General features: G+C 46.6%; 2 protein-coding genes across 4 annotated transcripts; one reads left to right on the top strand and one right to left on the bottom strand.

Moving 5' to 3' along the window:
• Nucleotides 1–894: 894 nt before the first annotated feature.
• zgc:171740 (uncharacterized protein LOC795694 homolog) lies at nt 895–17,751 on the bottom strand. Of its 3 annotated transcripts, none has more exons than XM_064352411.1 (6): nt 17,579–17,751; nt 13,249–13,433; nt 8,181–8,573; nt 7,912–7,998; nt 5,963–6,173; nt 895–5,511 (listed from the first exon to the last, which is right to left on the bottom strand). In XM_064352411.1, exons 2-6 carry the CDS (start codon nt 13,423–13,425, stop codon nt 5,330–5,332), a joined length of 1,050 nt encoding a protein of 349 aa, XP_064208481.1. In that variant the 5' UTR covers nt 13,426–13,433; nt 17,579–17,751; the 3' UTR covers nt 895–5,329. The 3 variants fall into 3 exon arrangements, with proteins under 3 accessions (XP_064208481.1, XP_064208480.1, XP_064208482.1); XM_064352410.1 differs by lacking the exon at nt 17,579–17,751 and adding an exon at nt 16,269–16,552; XM_064352412.1 differs by lacking the exons at nt 7,912–7,998; nt 17,579–17,751 and adding an exon at nt 16,269–16,551.
• A 45-nt stretch (nt 17,752–17,796) lies between these two features.
• Nucleotides 17,797–23,426, top strand: rfc2 (replication factor C (activator 1) 2). The gene is made up of 11 exons (XM_064352409.1): nt 17,797–17,992; nt 18,367–18,436; nt 18,593–18,634; nt 18,806–18,912; nt 19,539–19,640; nt 20,281–20,381; nt 20,978–21,135; nt 21,679–21,744; nt 21,976–22,056; nt 22,406–22,519; nt 22,905–23,426. Exons 1-11 carry the CDS (start codon nt 17,886–17,888, stop codon nt 23,013–23,015), a joined length of 1,059 nt encoding a protein of 352 aa, XP_064208479.1. The 5' UTR covers nt 17,797–17,885; the 3' UTR covers nt 23,016–23,426.
• The last annotated feature ends 9 nt before the right edge of the window (nt 23,427–23,435 follow it).

The following is a 23,435-nucleotide window of genomic DNA, read 5'->3' on the forward strand; positions in this document are numbered from 1 at the left end:
CATATATATTATTAAAGGTATTTTGTTCACATAATTACAGCCTGAGATTGTAATAATTGAATGGCTTCCTATTGTGGTTATAGACAATCAGTAAGCTCTCTTCGGTTGGGAGTCATGAGCTCCGCGGAGAGGAAAGACATATCAATTTTCACCATCTTGGTACGGTGTATTGTTCACCCAGCGATCCAGCGAAGACAGCATTTTGGCTGTTCTGAGGACATTTCAAGGTAAAAGCGATGCCTCCCCCCCCACCCCCCCTTTACAAAAGAATTCTTCTGCGGTGGAGCAACAATGCTCGGAACTCCAGGGCTGACTTCCCACCATTCAGAGTTCTGAAACAATGGGCGCAGAGATCTCGTATTTCCTGGCTGTTTTATGGTACTGGTACGACTTACACTGCTCGACAAGGAGAAGAATGCCCAGGCCAGCTTTTGTCAAAATGATGTTGATCCACAGGAACAGATGGGCTGTGCTGGGGAGTGAATTTAAAAGCCACTGTCAACGCTCTTCCTCCCAGACAGGGATTCAAAAGTCAAGACGGTTTAAGCATTATGTAAACCTGGGTCGATATTTACAGACGGAAATTCCTGTGCAAGCAATCGAAAACAAGATAGAAGCACAGGATGAGGCAAATACCGTATCCACTGGGAAAGAAAATGATTTCAGTAAAAGGGTACATCAAGTTTTTAATTCTCTTGCCTTACTCTCAGAAACACAGATTCGAGAGCATATCCATCCTGCCAGTTTACTCCTGTGTTGCCTTATAGATGCAATGAGCAAAAATACTCAAGGATATTCTAAAACCGTTTACAGCAGCATTTTCTGCATTTTTCATAAAAAATGTATATTTTTTCCTCGTCTGAATCACAACAACAGGAAACAATGAAGACAACGTTTTACTGAAGTTAACTTTTATTAATATAAAAATGTCAACCAAAAATCTCTGCACAACAGAACAAAGGTAGATTTGGTAATGTATATATTTTTTAGACATATTCAAAAATATTTTTACATTTTCTTTTCTCAGAATTTTAAACCCTATTTTCTCATTTTTATCCTGTTCACTGTGTATTCAGTGTATAGCATATCTGGCTCACACTGTTTAAAATCCAAACCAGAGAACCCTTGCATGACAACAGAGAGCAAAGAATCATGACAAATTCAACCCCTCAGTCCCCCCCCCCCTCCCTCCCTCCCCAGGTTTGGATCATTTTCATGACATCTCACAGTGGCATAAGAAAATAAAGTTACAATCTAAATATAACAAACATAATCCAGATGCAATACCTTACAGAAAGTCTGCCCCGACATACTTTATACCACATGGAACAAGCATTCCAGACGCTTCCCCACAGCACGCTGGTTTGTCCTCTCTCTAATTTGTGCTCTCAAATGCACATTAGTATTTGCAGTACGTTAAGGTTTTGCTCAATATGGTGTTAATCCAAGGCTCTGTTTTGTAAAGACTAACACCGTTCCAGCCAGATTGAATCTGGGTTCTGAAGTTCTTCTTCATACACGTTCACAGGAAGCAGGGAATTATAGTCCAATACATAAGATTTTTCAAATCAGTGATTACAACATTAAACAATGAGCATGGCACTTTTGGAAAGACAAAGTTCGTTCTCTCAACTTAAAACATAAGAGAGGCTTTGAATGGCCACCTCTTGACCAAAGGCCACAGCAGTTAATTTCCATTAAAATATTAGTCCTCATGAATCAACAAAGGTAGAATATGGACTAACCTGCACCCTACCAGACCCACAAGATGACTGCAAGTACATGCATGTACACACACGCACATACACGTACGTGCGCACCTGCTTGCACACGTGCACCCTGGATAGGCCACTGTAGCCATTTTGGGCAAATATTTTAAAAATATTACCATCCACCCTTTCTATTGTAAACAAAGATCATTGTACTTTCCGTTTTCAGGGAGAGAAAAAAAAAAAAAACGTTCCAGAAATATTTCAAAACTGATTCCAGTGCCGCGAGTCCTAATTACGATAAACCAGAATGCATCGTCAAATCTATTGTTATAATCAATTGTATAGCAGAGCTACAACGCTTCAGTACTTATGGAGTCATTCAATCGTTCAAGCAGTGCCAACAAACCCAAGACAGTTAAAAACATCGAGTGCATTTCTTGCTCACACCAGTTATGTCCCAAGACCACATTAGACCTTGTATTCTGCTTAGACACATGCACCTCCACCACTCCCTATAATGGTACACTTTTTTTTTGTTTGTTGTTGCCATACATTGACGACATAAACATTTATCATCATAATCAATGTCATTCCCAGAAACACCGTACTAAAACTACTCTCAAAAATAATCTGATATTTAAACAAGACCAGGTCAAAACCTAGTATATGGCTGGACCTAACACACTTGATCCAGCCGACCAATGGTGTAACTTCATAACTCGGCCGACCAATGGTGTAACTTCATCACTCACTCAGTCACTCAGTCAGTCACAGACATTCGCGTTTGTAGGGCTGGCCCCGCTGTTGCGGTCCAGCCAAAAAAAAACAAACAAAAAATAAAAATTTCAAGAGGAGCTCTCTAGAGAAGCACGAAGCGCTCCTGAGCGTTGGCTTGGTACTGTGTAAAGTGCTGGTGTTGAAGGCCACAGGACAGACACGTGTTCTTCCGCATGGCATCAGGGGTCAGGTGAGGGAAGCCCCACTGAACTACAGCCGATTCGTCTGGCGGCTGGCACTCTGTTCGTCTGCAGCGCCGCTGAGATTTCTGTACGGTGCCCCCGTTTACAAACTGCCCTTCTTCAGAGTGTTGTGTGCTATATGCTTTCGGGTCCACCCCGAATGCACACGATGCAAAAAATGCACTTTGTCCTTACGGAACGCGGTGGGTTCCATCTGAACGTTGAAGGCAGAGTACTGAATTGGTGAAAATATCCGGCAAGCCAAGTCCTTCGTGTACACTCTGAGTGGTTTGCACCAGGCTGACCTACATACGCAGCTGCAAAGGTATTTTGGTAAAAAAAACTGAACGAACTACCTCGAGACTCAGCAATTAAGGAAACGCTTTGTGTATTCATCCCAGCAATAAAAAAAAATTGGCTAAAGAAATTTGAATGAAAGACTTGAATGGACTTCCCCCTGCAGTCATAGCATAGTAATGCAGTTTGGTGCTGGGCGACCCCATTGAGACAGAGGTACTGGGACTCGTGTCATGTTAGGTGCTGAGAGAATACCCCAGAGGCAGCCCCTGCCGTAAACCAGTCGCACACGAAAAGCAGGCCAAGCAGAAAACAGCGCTCTCATCCACACACCTGGAAATACATTCAGCTCCCTTACAATACTTACACTGAAGACACGAGAAATAATCATTTCAAACAGAGCTTTAACATGTCTCCTTACATGAACTGGACTGGGTTTCACAGAGTATCTAACGTATCTGCAACGGCAAAGCTTTCTGTGTACTTTCTATTACTGAGGATACAGCCCAGTTCAAAAATTGAATCCACTGTCTGTGGTAGAAAGCATTTCCACATCACAATGTTGCACATATGTAGAGTAAAACCAATACGACTGATAATTTGGAGGATCCACTAGCTTTTTTGGCCACTATGCTACAGTCGACACAAGCCTGCGTTTTGCAGTTGGCCTTCAGTCTAACGTTGTTTGAAAAAACAAAACAAATTCTGCGATCGAATTTTATTAATACGTCACCGAAACAAACGCGAAGAAGTAGTCTTAAAATTAACCAATTACGTTTGGGTGTAAATTTAGGTTTCTCCATTTCAGGAACACACCCAGACATACTGTAAATACACCGTACAGCAGGAGCTGGGCTGTGGTTGCAGAGTGGGTGGGCCCAGTGCGCGACTCGTAATCAAACGTGAAGCCGAAGGCTTCTCGCTTTGCATACGCGCGGCACTGAGGTACGGCTAAAGCGCTAACCGCTTAAAGCCGTCCACACCTCTGAGGACAGCAGGCGAGAGGGCGGGCCGGGAGGAGCATCCAACGGTTAACCCCGATGAATCATTCACGCGCTCCAGCTCTCCCGGACCGCGTATTCCACGAGCGCGACGTCACCGCATCAATATTTCAGACGTAATTTAGCGCGAGCTGTTTTTGATAGGGCGCTTAATCCGACGGGGTGACACGAGGCCGCGCCTCGGCCGCGGCAGACCGAGCAGCGCTTCCTCTCGAGCGGCGCTCGGCTCGCGATGTAGCGAAAGCCCTTTGTTCCCGCAGGGCAAAGATTAGATCTGTGGGAAGTGCGCAGTACGTGCGCCGTGGCCTGGAGCAAAGCCCCTAATCTCCGAAGGGATTTAACCTGGAAAACATAACAGCTCCGCTGACAGACTCCGCTGCGGTATAAGTGGTCATTACAGATCTATTATTACTGGGCTGGTTGTGTGCACTGCTATACTATGGCCAGTTAACTTCCTTAACATTCCAAGACACCCCCTTCCTCTCCAATGCTGCACTTTGTGTGAAGAGGAGTGGGGGGGGGGAAAAGAAAAACAAACAAAAAAAAAATCACATAAAATATGGAAGCCATTTCACAATATTAGCTGAAATGTCGTTGTTTGCATATCCGTCCGTCCCTGTCTCTGGAACCCTCCGCGATGCGGTCGGCGCTGCAGGGGCCCAGCGATCTCCTCTCTCTCTCTCGACAGCTTCACAGCTGCCTTCAGGCTAGCAGCTCACACAAACGCACCTCACTAAAAGGGCGTTAAAAAGTTCTGCATCCGCGAGCGAAACAGGCGCTCGGCACGCCTCCGGCGGCGACGCCCCAGAGTGAGAACGCCACCCCTGAAATCCAGTGGGTTTATTGCCTACTTATTAAGGGCGGGGAGGAGGAGGAGGAGGCTCATTTTGAGTGCGTCGCTGAGTGAGTAGCTCGGTTTGAACGGTTCAGGAACCTTCGAGAGGGAGAAAGGATCCACCGGTTTCTACGTGCCCTTAAATGCACAGAGCACCCGGTGGCATCCGTAACCCCCCCCCCCACCCCCCCGTGGAAGATTGAGCACAGGGCCCGGTGGTGTGATGAGACCGTCCCGGAACTGACCTCTGCTCTGGGGTTGTGTGTGTGTGTATGTGTGGAAGAGTCTGCGTATGTGTGTGTGTGTGTGTGTGTGTGTGTGTGAGAAAGAGTCTGGGTATGCGTGTGGATACGTGTGTGTCTGTACGCGTGTTTGAGAGAGTCTGCGTATGCGTACCTGCGCATTTGTACGCATGTGTCAAGGGGAGGGGGGGGGGCGTCTCCGGAGAGGCCGTGCTGGCGTGGCTGTCCCGCGTTCCCGCCGCGCGCGCTCGCGCACACGCACGCACGTGCACGCCCAGGCGCGTCAGGACCTGAAGACGTGCACGGCGCGCACCACGTACTGCCTGCAGATGGGGCACTCGCTCATGCGCTTGCCGCACTTGGTGCAGGTGACCATGTGACCGCACTCCAGCAGCACGCAGTCGATGGGCAGGTCCATGCAGATCTTGCACAGGTTCTCCTCCAGGCTCGGGGCGCCAGTGGGCTCTGGAGGGGGAAAAGGAGAGAGAGAGAGAGAGAGGGAGGGCCCACAAATCAGAACGTCCGCTTCCAAATACAGCACGGCACGCGACTGAGACATTCACCCTTTCTAACACAAATGGCGTCAAGGATGAATTCTGTGGAAATTCATATCTAATTAATAAACTTTTCCCCCTATGGCTAATGCATTTAAGACAGTACTAAATGAATTTTAAACGACTAACATTACAATAAATGTTGTGCCAGAAGTAGACTTTAAATTTCTTATTAGGAGCGCCCATAATGTAATTGTGTGCGCAGCCGTGTCACACAATAAAATGAATGCACCGCATTTATTTCAGGACGATCTCATCAGCACCCTTCTGCTGTAAAAGGACTGCTGCACACTGGAGGGCGGGTCTGCGAGAGGTGTTTTATTTAGGGGAAGGCACCGCCTCCCTCCCCCCCCGAGCCTCACCGAGGTTCTGCAGGTCTTTCTGGTCGTTGTAGAGGCGCGTCACGCGCTCCATCAGCTCCCACTTCTCGCAGCAGCCCTTGTAGTTGACGAAGTTGCGGGCGAGGATCTCCTTCAGCTGCCGCACGCTCAGCGCCTCGATGTCCGCCACGCCGCTCAGGTCGGACAGCGACGCCCGGCGGCTGGGGGTCACCATCTCGTCCGTGTCTGAGGACTGGGGGGGTAGGGGGGGAGAGCCGAAGGGGTCGGTATCAGCTGGACCAGGGGGGTGTGTTCAGGACGCAGAGCATTTCTCTACGTCCTGCTACATATGAATAACACGTTTGCTCCGTGGCTGTACCCATAAGCTGTGAGCGATGTGTCAGAATTGTGCTGAACACAGACCAAGGAACAGTGTTAAGAACCTGGATGTTCAGTACAGCACCGTTTCAGCTAATTTAACACTAACTTTTTTTCTCCTCTTAAGACACAGTCTAGAACCACCAAGGAAGCAATACACACACAACCTGAACCACCAAGGCCTACACACATGGGGTCCTCCTAAACCATCAAGGGGTCAACCATAGTGCGGTCAAGATGTGGTCAAACACCAAGGGGTCAATACGGGAAACCAGCACCACTAAGAAGGGGGGTATATGATGGGGTATTTAAATCCTTCTGCTTCGTGGTTTGTTTCGCTAATACGTTGAGTGTTTTTACATGTTACTCACACAGCACTGAGCTCGAGAGTCAGCTGAAACCAAAGAGAAATGCGATGCAAGCAGCAAAAACAAACATAGAGCGGGTTACGGACGCTAGGTTTCGAGCGCTAAAGCAACCAGCACTAGATTAACAGCTTTATCAGCAGGCTCCAGAGTCACGTGCATAGATTTCATTAACCATTGTAAACCACTGGCCTTTAAGAACTGGCGTCTTGTGCAAGCAACGAGCGGGGAAAAAGCCGTTCATGGTGTCAGAATCAAGGCGCTTCACTCCAAAACGGTATCACAGCGACACCCGTCCGTCGTGCCGTGAGCACGCGAGCGTGAGGAAAAGCGCTCGCTTGTTCACGCAGACGACCTCAGCTGACACGCGCGGCCGCGAAACAGCCTGTTTCGCAGGAAAACCACACCGCCGGCTGCAGCTCCCATCTCCGGCCACCGTCGAAGGGTGAGAACACGACGGGGCCGAGCGACGGCCAGACGCACCGGAGGCCGCCGCGCGGGCGCTAGCAGCCAGGCACGGCGGCGCGGCGAAAACGGAAAAGCGCGGTTTTGGAGCGAGGCGACGGCCGCCCTGGTTACGGAGAAGAGGCGAGGACTGGAAAGCCCCTCGCTGACAGCGATCAAAGTCGCTGTCGCGCGAATCGCAGCCTCGTTTCCCGACGAGACAGAACGCCAAAATCACGACTCGCGCTGCGAGACCGCGCCGCGTGTGCGCTGCCAGACGTTTTCATTCCCGCTGAAAGCGTATTAAAACGCACCCGAGCGCCACTGAAACGTTTGTTAAATATGCTAGTTACCCATTGCTGACTGACTAATACATGTCACAATTTCTTCACGTGTTCCATTGATACAGCTGGATCTTAACTCAGGTTAAAAATCGTTTTCTCAAGGGTATTCAAACCCAGGTTGCTAACACTGCAGCTCAACCAAACTTGCTATGTTGGCTTGGCCAGAGCATTGTTACCTTCAGTAATCAGCGGCACATTTTCACATTCAATCACGCTAGCGTCAAGGATATGTTACAACACACTGCTGAATATACTTGCGTATATACCAGTGTGTACACTATCAATGTTTTCTGTACTTTGGAAGACCGATACACGGAATATGAGCTACCACTCATCTTCACCCCGCGGCTCCAGGGCTTCACCATGGCTCAGCGGCCCATGAAACGCAACCGTCTCCAAGAAGCAAACTGCACGACAGACACCAGCGAATCAGAGGCCTTCTATTGGGGCCGGGCTGTACCTGGGACTCCTGCTCCCCCTGGACCTCCGTGTCCATCTCGGTGTCAGGGGCCTCCTCCTGACCGGAGTCCACGGGTGCGGGTGGACTCTGGAGCGAAATGCAACACTCAGCAAGCACTCAGTTAGCAAGCCGCGCGACTCGTGCCCCAGACCGCATGCAAAAAGCCCTGGTGTTGCTAGCTGGCTACAGGAGAGCAGCGCGGTAGCCATGGCGACGCGCGTGGCACCTGGCGAGGGGGCGGGGGGCGGCGGCTGCGCTACGGCACTCACCTGCTCCTCGTCTTCCTCGCCGAGCAGCTCCACGGCGGGCTCCGCGGGGGGCGGGTCGGAGGGGGAGGGGGAGGAGGAGCGGGGAGGGGCGGGGCTGGGCGGGGTCCGGAGGGGCCGGGACACGCCCTCGCTGCCGCTGCTGCTGCCGCTGCTGCTGGGGGTGCGCTGGCCCAGCACCAGGTCCACCAGCTCCTCCTTCTCCCGGCACATCTGCGTGGGCACCTCGTGCAGGTGGAGGTAGTCCCGCAGGTCCTTCACCTTCAGCCGCATCAGCTCCGCGCGGTCGAACAGGGTGCCGTGGAAACGCTGGCAGGTGTGGCACAGCCGCGGACGCAGGTCCAGCTGCACCGAGCAGCGGCTGCAGAAGCTCTTCTTGCAGTCCACACAGACATGCTGCGGAAAGAGGAGTGGGTCAGCATGCATGCGCCAAGCACTGCTCACAAACACTACTCACACACACGGCTCCTACAAACCTACTCTACATCTCACAAACCTACTCAAGCCCTGCTCCACAAAGGCCTGCTCACAAAACCTACTCACAGGCCTGCTCACAAAACCTACTCACAGGCCTGCTCACAAAACCTACTCACAGACCTGCTCACAAAACCTACTCACAGACCTGCTCACAAAACCTACTCACAGACCTGCTCACAAAACCTACTCACAGACCTGCTCACAAAACCTACTCACAGACCTGTTCACAAAACCTACTCACAGACCTACTCACAAAACCTACTCACAAAACCTACTCACAGACCTACTCACAAAACCTACTCACAGACCTGCTCATAGACCTGCTCACAAAACCTACTCACAGGCCTGCTCTCAAAACCTACTCAGAGACCTGCTCACAAAACCTACTCAACAGGCTTCAGAATCACACCTGGGTCATACATGCTTTTGAAATACTGTTTATAATGGACATGTTTGGACATGGATATCAGACTTCAAGCTTGTGACTGTAGTACATACCAATTTAAAATAATTTATGATGACACACAGGCAATATGCATATTCAAATTTGACATGTCTTTAGGTGCTTGTCAAGAGAAATCCCTGCCGATTTCTGAGAATTTTCAACAAAACATTTTACTAAAAGGGGTTGCTGTGTAGCTCACCCTGTTAAATCATTTCATCAAAGTTCTGGTGCCAAGTCTGTTTCACATAGCAGCACGACCATCTGCAGAGTTTCATGAACTGCTCCTACGTGAACAACATCTGGGGCCTCAATTGCATCCATTAGGGGCAGATTTCAAAGGTAACACTAAAGAATGCTCCCTAAACAGGTTGCGAGTTGACTGTGGGCCCAGCATTGTTACTGTGGTGACAAAAAACCCAAAAACAGGAAGTCAAAGAAGAGATTTTTATTTTTTACTTTGTGCAACACATACCGCCATGCTTGGTCATTGCGCAAAATGAGAATTATGCTCATCGGGTGGAAAGGGAGACACTCCACCGCAGACAGCTAACGTCAGAATCAGAAGCTAAACTCTGGGTGCCAGTCATCTAGTGAACATTAGCTTTTCAGCTAGGCTAATCACACAGTGTTTACCGCAGGGCTGCCCAACCCTATTCCAGCAGATCTGCCGTCCTGCAGGTTTTCATTTCAACCCTGATGTGGCACAACTGACTCTACTAATCAGCAGCCCAAGATATCTGTCTGTTTAATGAGGTGTGCTTTGTTACGGTTGGAGTGAAAACCAGCTGGATGGTAGATCTCCAGGAACAGGGTTGGGCAGCCCCGTTTTACCGTCCTGCAGCATTAGTCTATGAAATGGGGGGGGAGAAGGCAGTGAAAGAGACCACAAGCGCTCACAAAAACACGGGCAACCGAACACACCAAATCAAAATTTGGAGCTTGATGTGTTTAAGCAGTCGGGCACCACAAAATTAAGCATAAAACAGCCAGAAGGAATCCACAGTCGGCCTCTTATGACAGACACAAAATGGAGTTCTCTCCAGTGCACTTTCTATTGACAAACACAATAGAAATTCTATTACTGCACATGTGAAAGTGCTCAACCACTCTTAAAAAGTGCCCCAAACTACAAATCCCCCACCAGTCCAGATACAGCTAAAGCTAATCAAGTTGTTTTTCCCGTGTCATAAAACCATAGAATGCACTCCTGACCTGTTCTGTCCCCTCCATGTATACCTGGGATATCCAAAAGGCTTCTGCACAGAAATGACACGCAGTTTCATTCCCCAAAGACCAGGCTGTGTTTACGGCACTGAGAAGAACACGCAGTCAGTCGTCCAAGACAACACAGGCTGCACACGGGGTAGGCATGGAGACGGAAAGGGGCAGGGACTACTCCATGATGGAAAGCTGATGAGGAGGGTAAGGTATAGTATAACAGGTAAGGAGCAGGTCTTGAAACCTAAAGGTAACAGGTTCGATTCCCGGCTAGGACACTGCAATTGTATCCTTGAGCACGGTGCTTAACCTGCATTGCTTCAGTATATATTCAGCTGTATAAATGGATGCACTGTAAATGCTATGTAAAAGTTGTGTAAGTCGCTCTGGATAAGAGCGTCTGCTAAATTGCTAAATTCCTGTAATGTAATGCAATTTAAGAGAGAAATCCCCAGCCTACATTTCCCTACATGCAGGCAAGTCTGAAGCCACTTCCTGCTTTTAGCCACAGCGAGAAGTCACAACCAACCCCAACCCCCGAAAAGGGGACCAAATTTACCAAACACATGATGACCCACCACTTCAACTCCCCCAGTCGTAAACAGGAAGACTGAAACCCTCGTGCTAGGGTGCGATTCCATCGCCAGAGGCAGATTCCAGACCATAAACAATTCAAGTGGACCTGGCTGAATGTCCAGAGCTCGAATTATAGCAGGGTTGAAGGGCAGGCAAAACAGCCTTTGAGCGGATTCTCTTTGAAGGCACGAGGTCACCAAAGGTGCAACGTTTAGGTTTACGGAACTGGCGCAAAAACGTGGGAATCAGCGTGTGTACGGGTTGCAGGGGCTTCAAAGAGCCGTGTCTTACCAGCGCAGAGCACAGTACAAAAGAGATAATGGACATCAGGGCACAGCAATCAGCGCCAGAAACAAAATGGAGACCAGGAAAACTACTGCGGATGCGATGCGGACGCCCGACAACAATTTCATTCATACACAGATGGTGATTAATCTTATTTAGAGGATTACAAGAGGCGAATGATGACTTTAGAAGGATGGAATTATAAACAGGATTTCGCTTAAATTACCCTTGTCCGTCACCACAAACTGAAAAAAACACAAAAAAGAACAAGCACTTCCTTCGGCATCGTTCTATTGTGAACACCAGCGATAAATATTAACTTTATCTTCATAAACAAAATTTTCCTGTGTACACTTTAGATGTAAAAAAAAAAAACATGGCAAGATGGTCTGCTTTTCCTTTAAAATCATCTGCTGTAAAAGCAGAAACACGAGGGGTTTGAGAATATCTCTAAAATTTTATCGCTTTACAACACCTCTAGGGTATCTGCGCCTGTATCCTTACCGTAATCAAACAAATGGTCTCGCTTGGGCAAATACACGCCATCTGCCCGCTGGTTTCCGTATAAACAACGCACTGACCAACACGTGTTTGGAGTAATTATCACTGCTACACGGCGTTAATTAAACTACATATAGTCATTTTAAGGGGGATTTTTTAAGGGGGAAAGTCTTGCGTAATATGAAATACAGTCATCCCGCACGTAAATGAACTCACGATTGTGTAAGAAATGGGAAAGGCCAGACTTCCTGTAACCGACCGCTCAAAACATTATCCGGCGGTCTGGACTGAAAAGAGGCTGTGCGGCGGTAAGGGGGGCGTGACGACCGTGCCGCGTGACGGAGACGCCGGGGGAACGGCGGGCAACAGCGGGCGGCCGCGCCGGTGTCGGGTGCCGCGCTGTCACGCGAGCCTCTCTCCGTCGCCCGCGTACCCACGCGGCGCGCGGCTCGGCCAATCGGGCGGGACTGGCGAGCCGAGGGCGTGGCTCCAGAAAGCACAGAGCGCCGCGCGAGCTAAACGGGCACAAGCCAAAGACCGGTCAGTTCATTACAAAGCAGCGATGTTCCTTTTTTACCGGACCACAAAATGTCCACAACAAAAAGCACACAGACCTGTCCATTGTTAATGGCAGTACGGTTCTTCTATCGTCTGAATGATGCAGGCCGACTGAAGCCCCAGATCTTTTTTCGGCTGGCGTGATGTGGTTCATCCCACCCCCCACCCCCGCCGCTTTCATCTGGGCCATTTTCTGACTGACCCCTGTTATCCCAGACCCATGACTGAAGCACACATTTGGAGAAGGCGTTCAGCCGAATGCATGACTCCACCCTTGAAGTCACTGATGGTACAGTTATCAAATGAAAGACCCGAGCAAAATGCCTTTAGACCAGGGCTGCCCAACCCGTTTTCCTGGAGATCTACCGTCCAGTTGGTTTTCATTTCATCCGTAACTTGGCACACCTCCACTAATGAGCAGCGCAACAGGATCTCTGGCTGTTGAATGAGGTGTGCTTTGTTTGGGTTGGAGCGAAAACCCACAGGACGACAGATTTCCAGGAACAGAACTGAAGCAGTCCCGAATTAGATCGTATTTTATTCATTTTAACGGCACACCTGGTTTACGACGACGTTGCCGTACAGCGTGAGGCTGAAACGATATTAACACTCCCGTACGGTTCCTCTTTGGGAGCCGTGGGACGTCATCAGGTTTTTAAAAACCTTAACAACGTTACTATGGGGAGACTGTGCAACTCAGTCCACAGGGTGGACTCCCCACCATGGCACTGTCTGCACTACGATCCCCATCCCTACCTGTAACTCTCTTTTCTTCCCCCTGACTGCGGAACTAAACTAAAACAAAAACACCTAAGGAGGAAGGACAGACTGTCTCATTTTATTACTAAATTATTCATTTTGATTATTAAATTATTTAACTTTGGAAATTAAGTCAAACAACGGCGATCTTCCCTGTATAAACACTAAGCAGGCCAGTGAAGCTGTGCATGCTGGGAAAGCGTCGATGACGGGTCTTGACGCCCGGCGGGGGGGGGGGGGGGGGGGGCTTACCTTCCTGGCGACGGTGTTGAAGCGGCCTCCGCAGGCCTTGCACAGGTGCTCGGGGGCCGTGGGGGAGGAGCTGAACCCCGAGTTGGTGTAGACCTGGCGCCGCGTGTTGCCGTTGTGTTCCACCGTGGCAGAGGCGGTGTTCTCCACGCAGAGCCAGCTACAGCAGGACGTCCACATGCTCCAGCCTGCCGGAGACACACAGGGGGTGGGGGGACAGGGCTGGGCTGAGAGGAGCGCGCGTCACACACACCCGGCATCATCGAATCGGGCCCCTGAATCCAAATCCGGTCCTGGTTTTCCTTCCTCCCAGGTCAGTAACTGAACAATTAGAGCTACCGATTGGCCAGACTGTCTCCACACCGGACTACCAGGTAAAGGGAGGGTGGAAAACCAGCACCCCGTTTCTGAGGGGTTTACACAGTGATAAACAAGAGAGCAGGGGCTTCCACATCACCCCCTCCTGATGCTGCTCACGCAGCCAAATATTTTCATTACTTTTATAAAATCATGTTGCACAAGCATTAAAAATTTGCTGGAAATACAGAAATAACTTGCTCGTTACTTTGCAAATTTTGGGGAAAAATCACAGTGTCACTCTTCTCAAAAGCCTGCCATTCAATTAAATAAAACTGGCCACATCCTGGTGACACAATCATCATTTTTATATTGTATTGGTGCCAGTTGCTGACATATGATGCAGAACTACATGCTTATGGTAACTAATTTAGTGTGTATGAAACCAAGTACCAGTGAAAATGAAATTAGCTTCTACGCGAGTATGGGAAACAAGCACTCTGGACTTGCAACAAGCTAACAAGCTATGAGTCAGTAGCTGAAACACACACTATTAAACTGACCTTTCGACCAGATAATGCAATTACTTGGCGCAGTCTGGCTTACAGGGCAGGCCCACGTCTTAGCGCAGACTAAGCTCCTTAAGGGTTTCAGTAGCACTCATGCTAAATGCAATCACAGGAAATTATTCAACAGCGTACACAAAAACCCGAAACTCACTTAGCTGCCATCTAACATTTCTCTGGAGGCAGAGGGCTCCAGCGGGCAAACCCCTTGCTCTGTTTACACACTCGCTACCATGGAAACCGGGCCATGGGAGGTTTACTCCGCTCTGGAGCAGCAGCTGGGGCGGCCAGGGCAGCCCCTGTTGTGTGCAAGCACTGATATTCTGGCACGCAGGTGCAGGGGTCAACAAGTGTGGGAAAGCGAGTCGATCCTTTACAGCAGCGATTTGACAGCGCAATTTTGCAGGGCAGTGTCAGTTTCCATACTCTTCAAAAGTTTTGCAATATCACGATTACTCAGTTGCCTTGAGGGGACACGTATGTAGGACGATCCACAATGCATCATTTTATCACAAGACAGAGCTGTCCGTTTATATGCCTTGATAGATTTTTGAAGGCAAGGGACTTGCTGATACAACACAATGTGGTATTCTAAGCCAGAAGCCAGAACCCTAAGGAGTAGCTGAAGCTCCTTATGCAAAAAAAAACAAAAAAACAAAACAAAACAAAAAAAGAAAAAACATTACATTACATTTATTTAGGAGACACTTTTATCCTAAACAAGACTGGCTAACAGTTTGCACCTATTTATAAAATTAATAAATTAATAGTTTTTACTCAACACCGCCATTAATGATCACAGACTACATGATTTACAAAACAAGCAAGCAGCTTCTACAGTCGGAGTGTAGAGATCGGCCTTTATAGTAAGGGCTGCCTGTCTGTTGCATAGTACACGTTTCACAGCTCCGTCGCCCTTCCTGCAAACAATTAAAACAATGGGCGCGCTGTGCAACTCAGCACACAGCGATACAGTTCTATATGCAAATGACCAGCTCAGTATTAACAGATCAAAGGTCACACGGACAGTAAAAAGGAAAGCATTTTGCGCATGTAGCTTATGGACGAGGAGGGAGTGCGTGCCAGGGGACGCTGCAATTCATTTAAATTCATTATCGTTTTCTCACACGTATGTCATCCTGTCTTTTTTATTACAATCACTGACCGTGAATGCATAATATATTCAAAAACCAGGTCCAATTTGCTGGGTCATAGCACAGTCCCATGAGGTTCAAGCTATTGTTTGATCACTAAAAAGACAAATATAACTGACTAACAGACGCGGTGGGGAATCTGGATCTGGGTCGGCGAAAACTTCACACTAACACAAGCCTGCTTGTACTAACGAATTAAAGGAGAATCTCGTGTTTGAACGTTTGTTTACAACAATGCTCCGAGAACACGCTTGCCATTCTAACATAGGGTATACTTCAATCTAATACTTTGTACTGTATGTGTTGGTTTAGTTTAAATGCTACAATAAGTTCAAACCTGACTCAACAAATTATTTTGTTTTGCAAAGTAGTTAGCCAAGTGGTTGAATTCACTTTACTTGCCATTTCCGTGCGTCAGAAAAGAAGTGAATAACACTCGTCAAAAGTTTAAAAACTAACGAAACATTACCAACACTGATATTACATTACTACTTCGTTAAACAGTCGAGCCGAGAAATTAGCTAGCTAATTAGCTTACACGCATTAGCTTGCTAGTTATCTAAACAGCTAGAACAGATAACGTACATGTCACTAACACTGCGTTTTCATTGCATTCCGGTGCCTCACTGGCCAGTTAGCTATAGCTAAAGCTGACTAACATCACGGTTATAAGTTACTGCTATACACTAGGCTACCCCACGCCACTTTTCAGTTAACATTACCTAACTAATTGTTTTAGAAACCTACAACGTTTTGTTGTGGTATTGAGCAAGCTACTTGTAACAAGAATTCGACTTATTTAAGCTGTTCTACTTGACTAACCGCACATTTTCTTTACGGAAACTCGATGGCTAGGGTTAGCTAGCTAGTGTCGTTAGCAAAACAATGCATTCACTTTTGTATTAACGGTATGTGTCAGCTAACGTTACATACAATAATGCATTTTTCAACCGAGGGAGCAAGCCCACTCGGTTAGAAATGATCGCTGAAGCGAATGAACACTTACCTTTGTCTACTCTCAACGTGCGCTGTAAACTTTGGCTGTTAGTTCAATGAAGTTTCTGAACTGCTCTCAGCTAAACACGGAACATAAAGTACCCACATGAATGACTACACTAGCAACGAGGAAGATGAGAACCTCGAACACCCCCCGCTGGTTCCATCACCAACGTCACACCCCCGCTGTAATTCATCACGACTGATGCAGATGCCCCAGAGAACAATAATGCGCGCACGTTTCAGGAGAAGTTTGAAGAGCGCGCACGTTTCATGAGATAACTTTGGCGGACACCCGCACGCAATAACCTTTGGCGTTCGAGGCGCTTTCTTTATAACAGATGTACGCCTCCCCAAGGCTGACAGTTGTTAACAGCAACGCGTTTAGTGTCAGATTCAGAGTTACAGGAACACAAAAACTTTATTCCTTTAATGTCCATGTGCCATGCTTCTTACCCTGAAATACTGCAGTAAAACAGTAACAGGGTAACAGGGCTCAGCTCATATACGGCATAGAACTGGCCCGACCCGCTCCTCTGCAAAGGTAGTGGGTTAATGCATTCCAAATTACAGTAAAATCATGCCAATGGGTGAGGGGTATGCAAAATAGTGAATTATCATTTGGTTCAAGTAGCATCGTTGTGGGCTGATGGATTGTAACAGCACACCTAACCTTGTGTATCAAAGTGAGATTTTACGGGTATATTTAATCATTTATTTTGTAGTACTTTCCATTAACACAAAACAGTCAACGTGTCCAGTAGAAACGTGTATGGGTGTTACCTTAAAATGAACAACCAAAGAGTATTGTCGGAGATTCTACACTTCACACAAAGACCTTTCTAGCCTTTTTGCAATTGTTCTTGCAACACTCTGCATTCAAAATACAGACTGGAAGTATTCGATATTATTGTTAGCATATTGGGTACATAGATGCAACTGTGAACTATGACAGCTCTCAAACGCCTGCACAATTCGTCCTCTGCAGCAGAAATAATGCAGACATAGAATTCTACGATCAGTTATACAAATATTCTTTCTGTTGTGACAAATTGATTGCACTAACTTTTACCATTCTGACATCACGTCTCGTAAATAAAATATTGAGAAATGTCACCCATACACACGGCCTAAGACCATATTGGCTTTCAAACAGAGGCCCCCGATGTGTTATTGAATATTATTCGTATTTGTTAAATCATCACCTCATGCTGAATACGAAACTTGGAAGAACGAAAGTGGTGCCTTCCAGATATTTCTTTTCAGTCATCAGAATGTGAAAGATTGCTATAAGGCTAGCTGGCGAGCTAGCGACCTTACCTGTGTGACCTGGAGCAAATCCTCGCTGTCATGGTTGTCTCTTGCGTCTGTATTCAATTCAGTGTTAATCTACAAATATACAATGTAATAATGCACAGTATCAAATACTGTTTATTAAATTACTATCTGTGAGCGTTTTCAAATTGCAGCCATAATTGCAGCTATGTTGCGGTGGAGAATATCTATGGTGGTGGCTCCCACTGTGCAGGATGTGATGTCATTCAAGCGCCAGTTGTTTGGTTCTTCTTCGTCGTGGCGGTGGCGGGAAGGAGCTACCCAGTGGGCAAGGTTCGTCTGGAGCTGAAGCATGGATGTCGAAATGAAAGAAACTGAAGAACAACCTCAAGCAGACACAGATTCAAAGAAAGAGGAGGCTCCAGGAAAGGTGTCAGGCACTGCATATGAGTTACCATGGTAAAGTTACTAAAGTTTTATATTTTCATGTTGACAGCGCGTTATCGTGATAGCTAATGTTAACGTTAGTTGGCTAGGACTTAACTGGCAAGTCTTGCCACCGCCTGCCACTCAGGACTGAAGGTGCTTTCCGAATAGCGCAGATTCGTAGTTTAGTATCCACGATCTCCTTCGCGGCTGCTCGTTCGGTGGGGACGAGTGAGGTTCAGCTTAGTTTTATGTAACCTCTCTAGACAACTTCATGATATGCTCAACTAGAGCTGTCAGTAAACGCTTGCTGTTCCCGACGCAATAGACATCGCACAATGCAGTCGTTTAGGTTGGCTTGCGAGCATCTTTCGGTGACGTCTTTATTGTTCCTTTAATTATTTAAGGGTGGAAAAATACAGACCCTTGAAGTTGAATGAAATAGTCGGGAATGAAGACACTGTCAGCAGATTGGAGGTAGGTCCAAAGCAGCAGTTTATTATGCAGATTGTTGGCTTAATTTAAAGGTTGCTTTGGTAACAGCTCATCTTTTTTCTCATTAGCAATAAATTGTTAAATTCAGCACCAATGCCACCTGAATTAACGGTTCTCTGATTAATTATGTCGTTTCAGGTGTTTGCCAGAGAAGGAAATGTACCCAACATCATCATAGCAGTAAGTGCTTCACACTAAATAGTGGAAACAGTATTTGTAGTGTGGAGAATATCGAAATTGAAAAAGTCCATACTGGGTTTTCACTTTAAGTAGTATTTTTCTTTTTAGTATTTTACCTTCACCATGATATGTTTTCTCGGTCCTCTTTTTGTCTGTAATATTTGCTTGTAGGGTCCCCCTGGTACCGGAAAGACCACCAGTATTCTTTGTTTAGCGCGAGCTCTTCTTGGTCCCGCAATGAAAGACGCAGTGCTGGAACTCAATGCTTCCAACGACCGGTGAGCCAGAATCATTTGTCTTTTCTGAATAGATCATTTAGTCCAGGCAGCCATCGCAGAGCTTGCTAGATGGCGAAGATGTTTCGTGCAACACGAGACAGCCTAACTTCAATTTTTATTCGTGATAATTTCCTAGCAACGTTTGCGACATTTATCAGATGCACTTTTGTAATTTGACCACAAAACAAAAGAATGCCAAGATGAATAGTGTTGGGAGATCCAGTCAGAAAATGACAGACGTTACTAAAATTTTCATTTTGTGCTCAACGTATGTAAACAAAGCTGTCCTCTTGGCATGTATTTAAGCACATCAAGTGTGATTAATTGCAACGTAAATTTCAGCATGTGCAGATTTATTTATTTATTTATTTATTTATCTAATGTAGCTTCATTGAAGATGCTGTTTATTAGCAGTAGGTGCACCTTGGCTGAGGATGCATTTTGGTGTTGCTCTTCAAATAGAAGTGCATCAACGAAACTTTGATACAAGCTGGTTTTAAAAGCACTGTATACCGTACAATAAATAATGGCTATTTTAAGTACTCACTGTAACATGAACGTTCAACGCAAACTTTTGAAACTAAAGCATAGGATCTTAATAACATTGTTGTATTGCATTTCTCCAGAGGAATTGACGTTGTCAGAAACAAGATCAAAATGTTTGCCCAGCAGAAAGTGACTCTGCCAAAAGGCCGACACAAGATCATCATTCTGGATGAAGCTGACAGGTAACACAGCCTGCACATAGCCTCACTGTGTATGGATGTCAAAAACTAATAACACAACCAATGATCGTGGTGCGAAACAAATACCACGACCAATCAGTGGTCTTGTTATTGGTTTTGCATGTGCTATGAAAGGTTGGTGATGGTCTTAGTAAATCAGGTGCTTTGTGTGTTGACAAGCTGCAATATCACTTTAGTCGGGGGTAACCTTGGGAAAGGACTGAGGTAGAGAGGTCTGAAAGAATTTGTAAATGTGCATATGATGAGGACATCCATGCTGTATACCCTATATGTCCATTAAAACAGTTACAGAGGGGTTTATGTAATAGCTGCCAATGTTTTCTTTGAAACGCCATTTAGTTTAAATCTCCAGGTAGATGCATGCTTTAACTGTGCTCACTGTGGGAACTGGGTGGCTGTGGGTGCATGGTACCTTGTTGGAGAGGACCTGAGGAGCTCTGGTTAAGCCCTCCTGACCTACTGACAGGATAAGGCCAATTGTGTCCTGCCATTATGGACACATTCGTAGTCTTCTGATGACATGGGCGAAGATCGAGATTGGGACTACAGAGCCCAGCATGCAATGTACTTCTGGTGAGCGTGTTTACTAACTGAAACATAACTTTATTACCATGCTCCCCAGCATGACGGACGGAGCCCAGCAGGCCCTGAGGAGGACGATGGAGATCTACTCCAAGACCACGCGCTTTGCTCTGGCCTGCAACGCCTCCGATAAGATCATAGGTGAGCAATCCGGCAGTGCAGAAGGAGGAAGTAGAGAATAAATATCCCACTTACATTTTTATTCTCTAACAATTGGCTGCAGTGCTCTGACTGATACTTTAATCCCACACTGCAGTACATAGAATTTTCTGGCTCTCTTTTGACTGCAAATCTTTGACTTGCGAGGGAAGATTCATTTAGTCTATTTCAAGCAGCCATTATTTCAATTGAGTGGTTTAGTTCTAAGAGCCAAATAGGACCAAGCTTAGGCTACCCTGGTCTATTTAAAAATTTAAGCAGTTTTTTAAATTTATTGATGGTGTTGAACAGAATGTGCCTGTGCACCCATGTCTGCCTACGCATACACACACAAACACGCACACATAGGCACAACCACACACACACACACAGACGGCAGTGGGGTGTACGTGCGTGTAGGCCGAGGCTCCTCGTGACCGTGTGTGTGTGTGTGTGTGTGTGTGGCGCGCGCGCGCGGTGTGTGTGTGTGTGTGTGTGTGTGTGTGTGTGTGTGTGTGTGTGTGTGTGTGTGTGTGTGTGTGTGTGTGTGTGTGTGTGTGTGTGTGTGTGTGTGTGCGTGTGCGCGACTCTCTGCTCAGAACCCATCCAGTCGCGCTGCGCGGTCCTACGCTACACCAAGCTGAGGGACGAGCAGATCATGATGCGGCTGATGGAGGTGGTGGAGAAGGAGGGCGTGGCCACCACCAGCGACGGCCTGGAGGCCATCATCTTCACCGCCCAGGGGGACATGCGGCAGGTGTGGCGCTTTGCACAGAGAAGTCTTCAGCCGTGCGCATCTCAGAGATGCTCTGTCCCTTTCAGACCCGCTGGAATGCCTGCGGGCCATCGACTGTTTTAACCCGTTAATGCAAGATTGTTCCCAGAGATTTCTTATGTAAGCATCTATAGTCATCCAAAAAATATTCACAGATGGAAAAAGAGTGGTAGAGACTTCGGCGACTTTAGTTGCCCGCAGGCTTAAATGGGCTAAGAGACATTTTTAAAACGTCTTAAACAATTTTTTAAAATATTAAATTTGAAACAACATTTAAAGTTCTAAATTCTGTTTTCCTCTGATTGTTGGTTAAGGTTAGTAACCTGTTTTTCTGAAACATTTTGGGGGTCTGCTGGAATATTCTCATATTTTTCCAGTATATAAAGACAAGGAATTTCAGATCTGTGTTTGAGAAAAATTGCAGTAAATATCAGTTGTTGTTAGAAGGTAAGCTGTGTTTACTTGGGCTGGGAGTCCTCATACAATTTAATACCAATTTTGTCATTACATTTCTTTTGAAAACAGGCCCTGAACAACTTGCAGTCCACAAATTCTGGATTTGGATTTGTCAACAGTGAGAATGTGTTCAAGGTATGCAGATTTCACTGAATTCTGAATTCACTGCATACTTCAATTCACTTCTATTGAGTCTATACCTCTTTAATGCTAGTTACCTATGGAAATTAAAGTAATTAAATAAAAATAATCTGATGGCTTGGTGTTGGTGTCTACAACATGGAGAAATTTTAGTTTAACTTTGAATGGGGGCAAGCAGTGAGTGAGTGAGTGGTTCTGAACGATGTGGGGGTATTTATCTTGCAGGTGTGTGATGAACCCCATCCTCTGCTGGTGAAAAGCATGCTGGAACATTGTGTAAATGGCAACATTGATGAGGCCTACAAGGTAGTTAATAGCTAATTGTTTAAAATAAATAAATAAATTATATATATATATATATATATATATATATATATTCATCAGCATAAGATTTCTGTTGGTCTGCCTCAATGGTAATCGATTTGTAATATTACAATGGCAAATTGTGTATAATGTGTGCACAGAGTCCTCTGTTTAGATTCTGTTACTTTGGGTGTAAAATGAGGGGTGTTGCACAGTTCCACTGATCACTGGTGGGTGGTGAAATCTGAGCATGGGCAGAAGTACTAAATAGACCCTGACCACAGACTTCACTTCCCATCAGCACTGGTTTTAACCCCATTGCTTAACTTTCAATTTTTGAACCCTATTGAAGGTCATCGAGCAGCTGTGGTTGCTGGGTTACTCCCCCGAAGACATCATCGGTAACATCTTCAGAGTTTGCAAGACCTTCCAGATGCCGGAGTACCTGAAACTGGAGTTTATCAAGGTGAGAAACCTGACCTATTAGGACAACGATAGGGTTAGTGTCACTTCTGTTTTAGGGTGTGACAGTGAACAGGCAGCTCCACTCTAAAACGGGCTGGAGGATCTGCCAGTTTTTGTTCCTCCGCAAATCTCAGATGTGAAATTGAACTTGATTGGAGTTGAAACTGAACTTGGGTCAGGTCTTCTGGACAGGAATGGCCTGTCCTTGCTTTAACCAAATACCCTTCCACAGAATTTCCTCATTGTTTGAAAACTATTGTGTTTCTGTTTGAGCTAGCCAGTACTTGTATTTTGTAGTTAATATTGCCAAAAGAAGGTAAACTGGACTTGACCATTCCATTCTGGGCGCACCTCTCACCCTCCAATTACTACTGTGCCTCTTTCAGGAGATTGGCTACACTCACATGAAGGTGGCGGAGGGGGTCAACTCACTACTGCAGATGGCTGGGCTGCTGGGCAGACTCTGTGCCAAGACAGTAGCTCCTGAGGCTAGCTAAGCCCCGCCCACATCGGAACCTCCCATTGGTTCCTCGATCCTGTCGCTTCCCTTCAATTCCCCTTCTGGCTCCTCCCCTCATCACACCACATATTTCTTGATCTTACCTCATGTGAGAGTGCCGAGTCAACTTTACAGCAGTGCCATCTAGTGGCCACTGCTGATTCCACTATAGTGACAAGGGACTGCAGTTGTGAAGGGGACTGCAGCATGCAAAAACTGCTGTTGGAGTTTGCAAACAAGGGTCTGTTTTATAGAGCAGTGGTTCCCAAACCTGTTGTCGGGTGCCCCAGCCAGATCCAGGTATTTGATGTGCTCCACCTTGAGCACACCTGATGTTTTGTGATAGAACTTACAATGCTTACATTTTTCATGAAACGATAATAAACATTGAATTTTTCACAAAAGGCAAGAGAGTATA

The sequence above is a fragment of the Anguilla rostrata genome, chromosome 9 (genome assembly GCF_018555375.3).
Source record: "Anguilla rostrata isolate EN2019 chromosome 9, ASM1855537v3, whole genome shotgun sequence".
Classification (NCBI taxonomy): domain Eukaryota; kingdom Metazoa; phylum Chordata; class Actinopteri; order Anguilliformes; family Anguillidae; genus Anguilla; species Anguilla rostrata.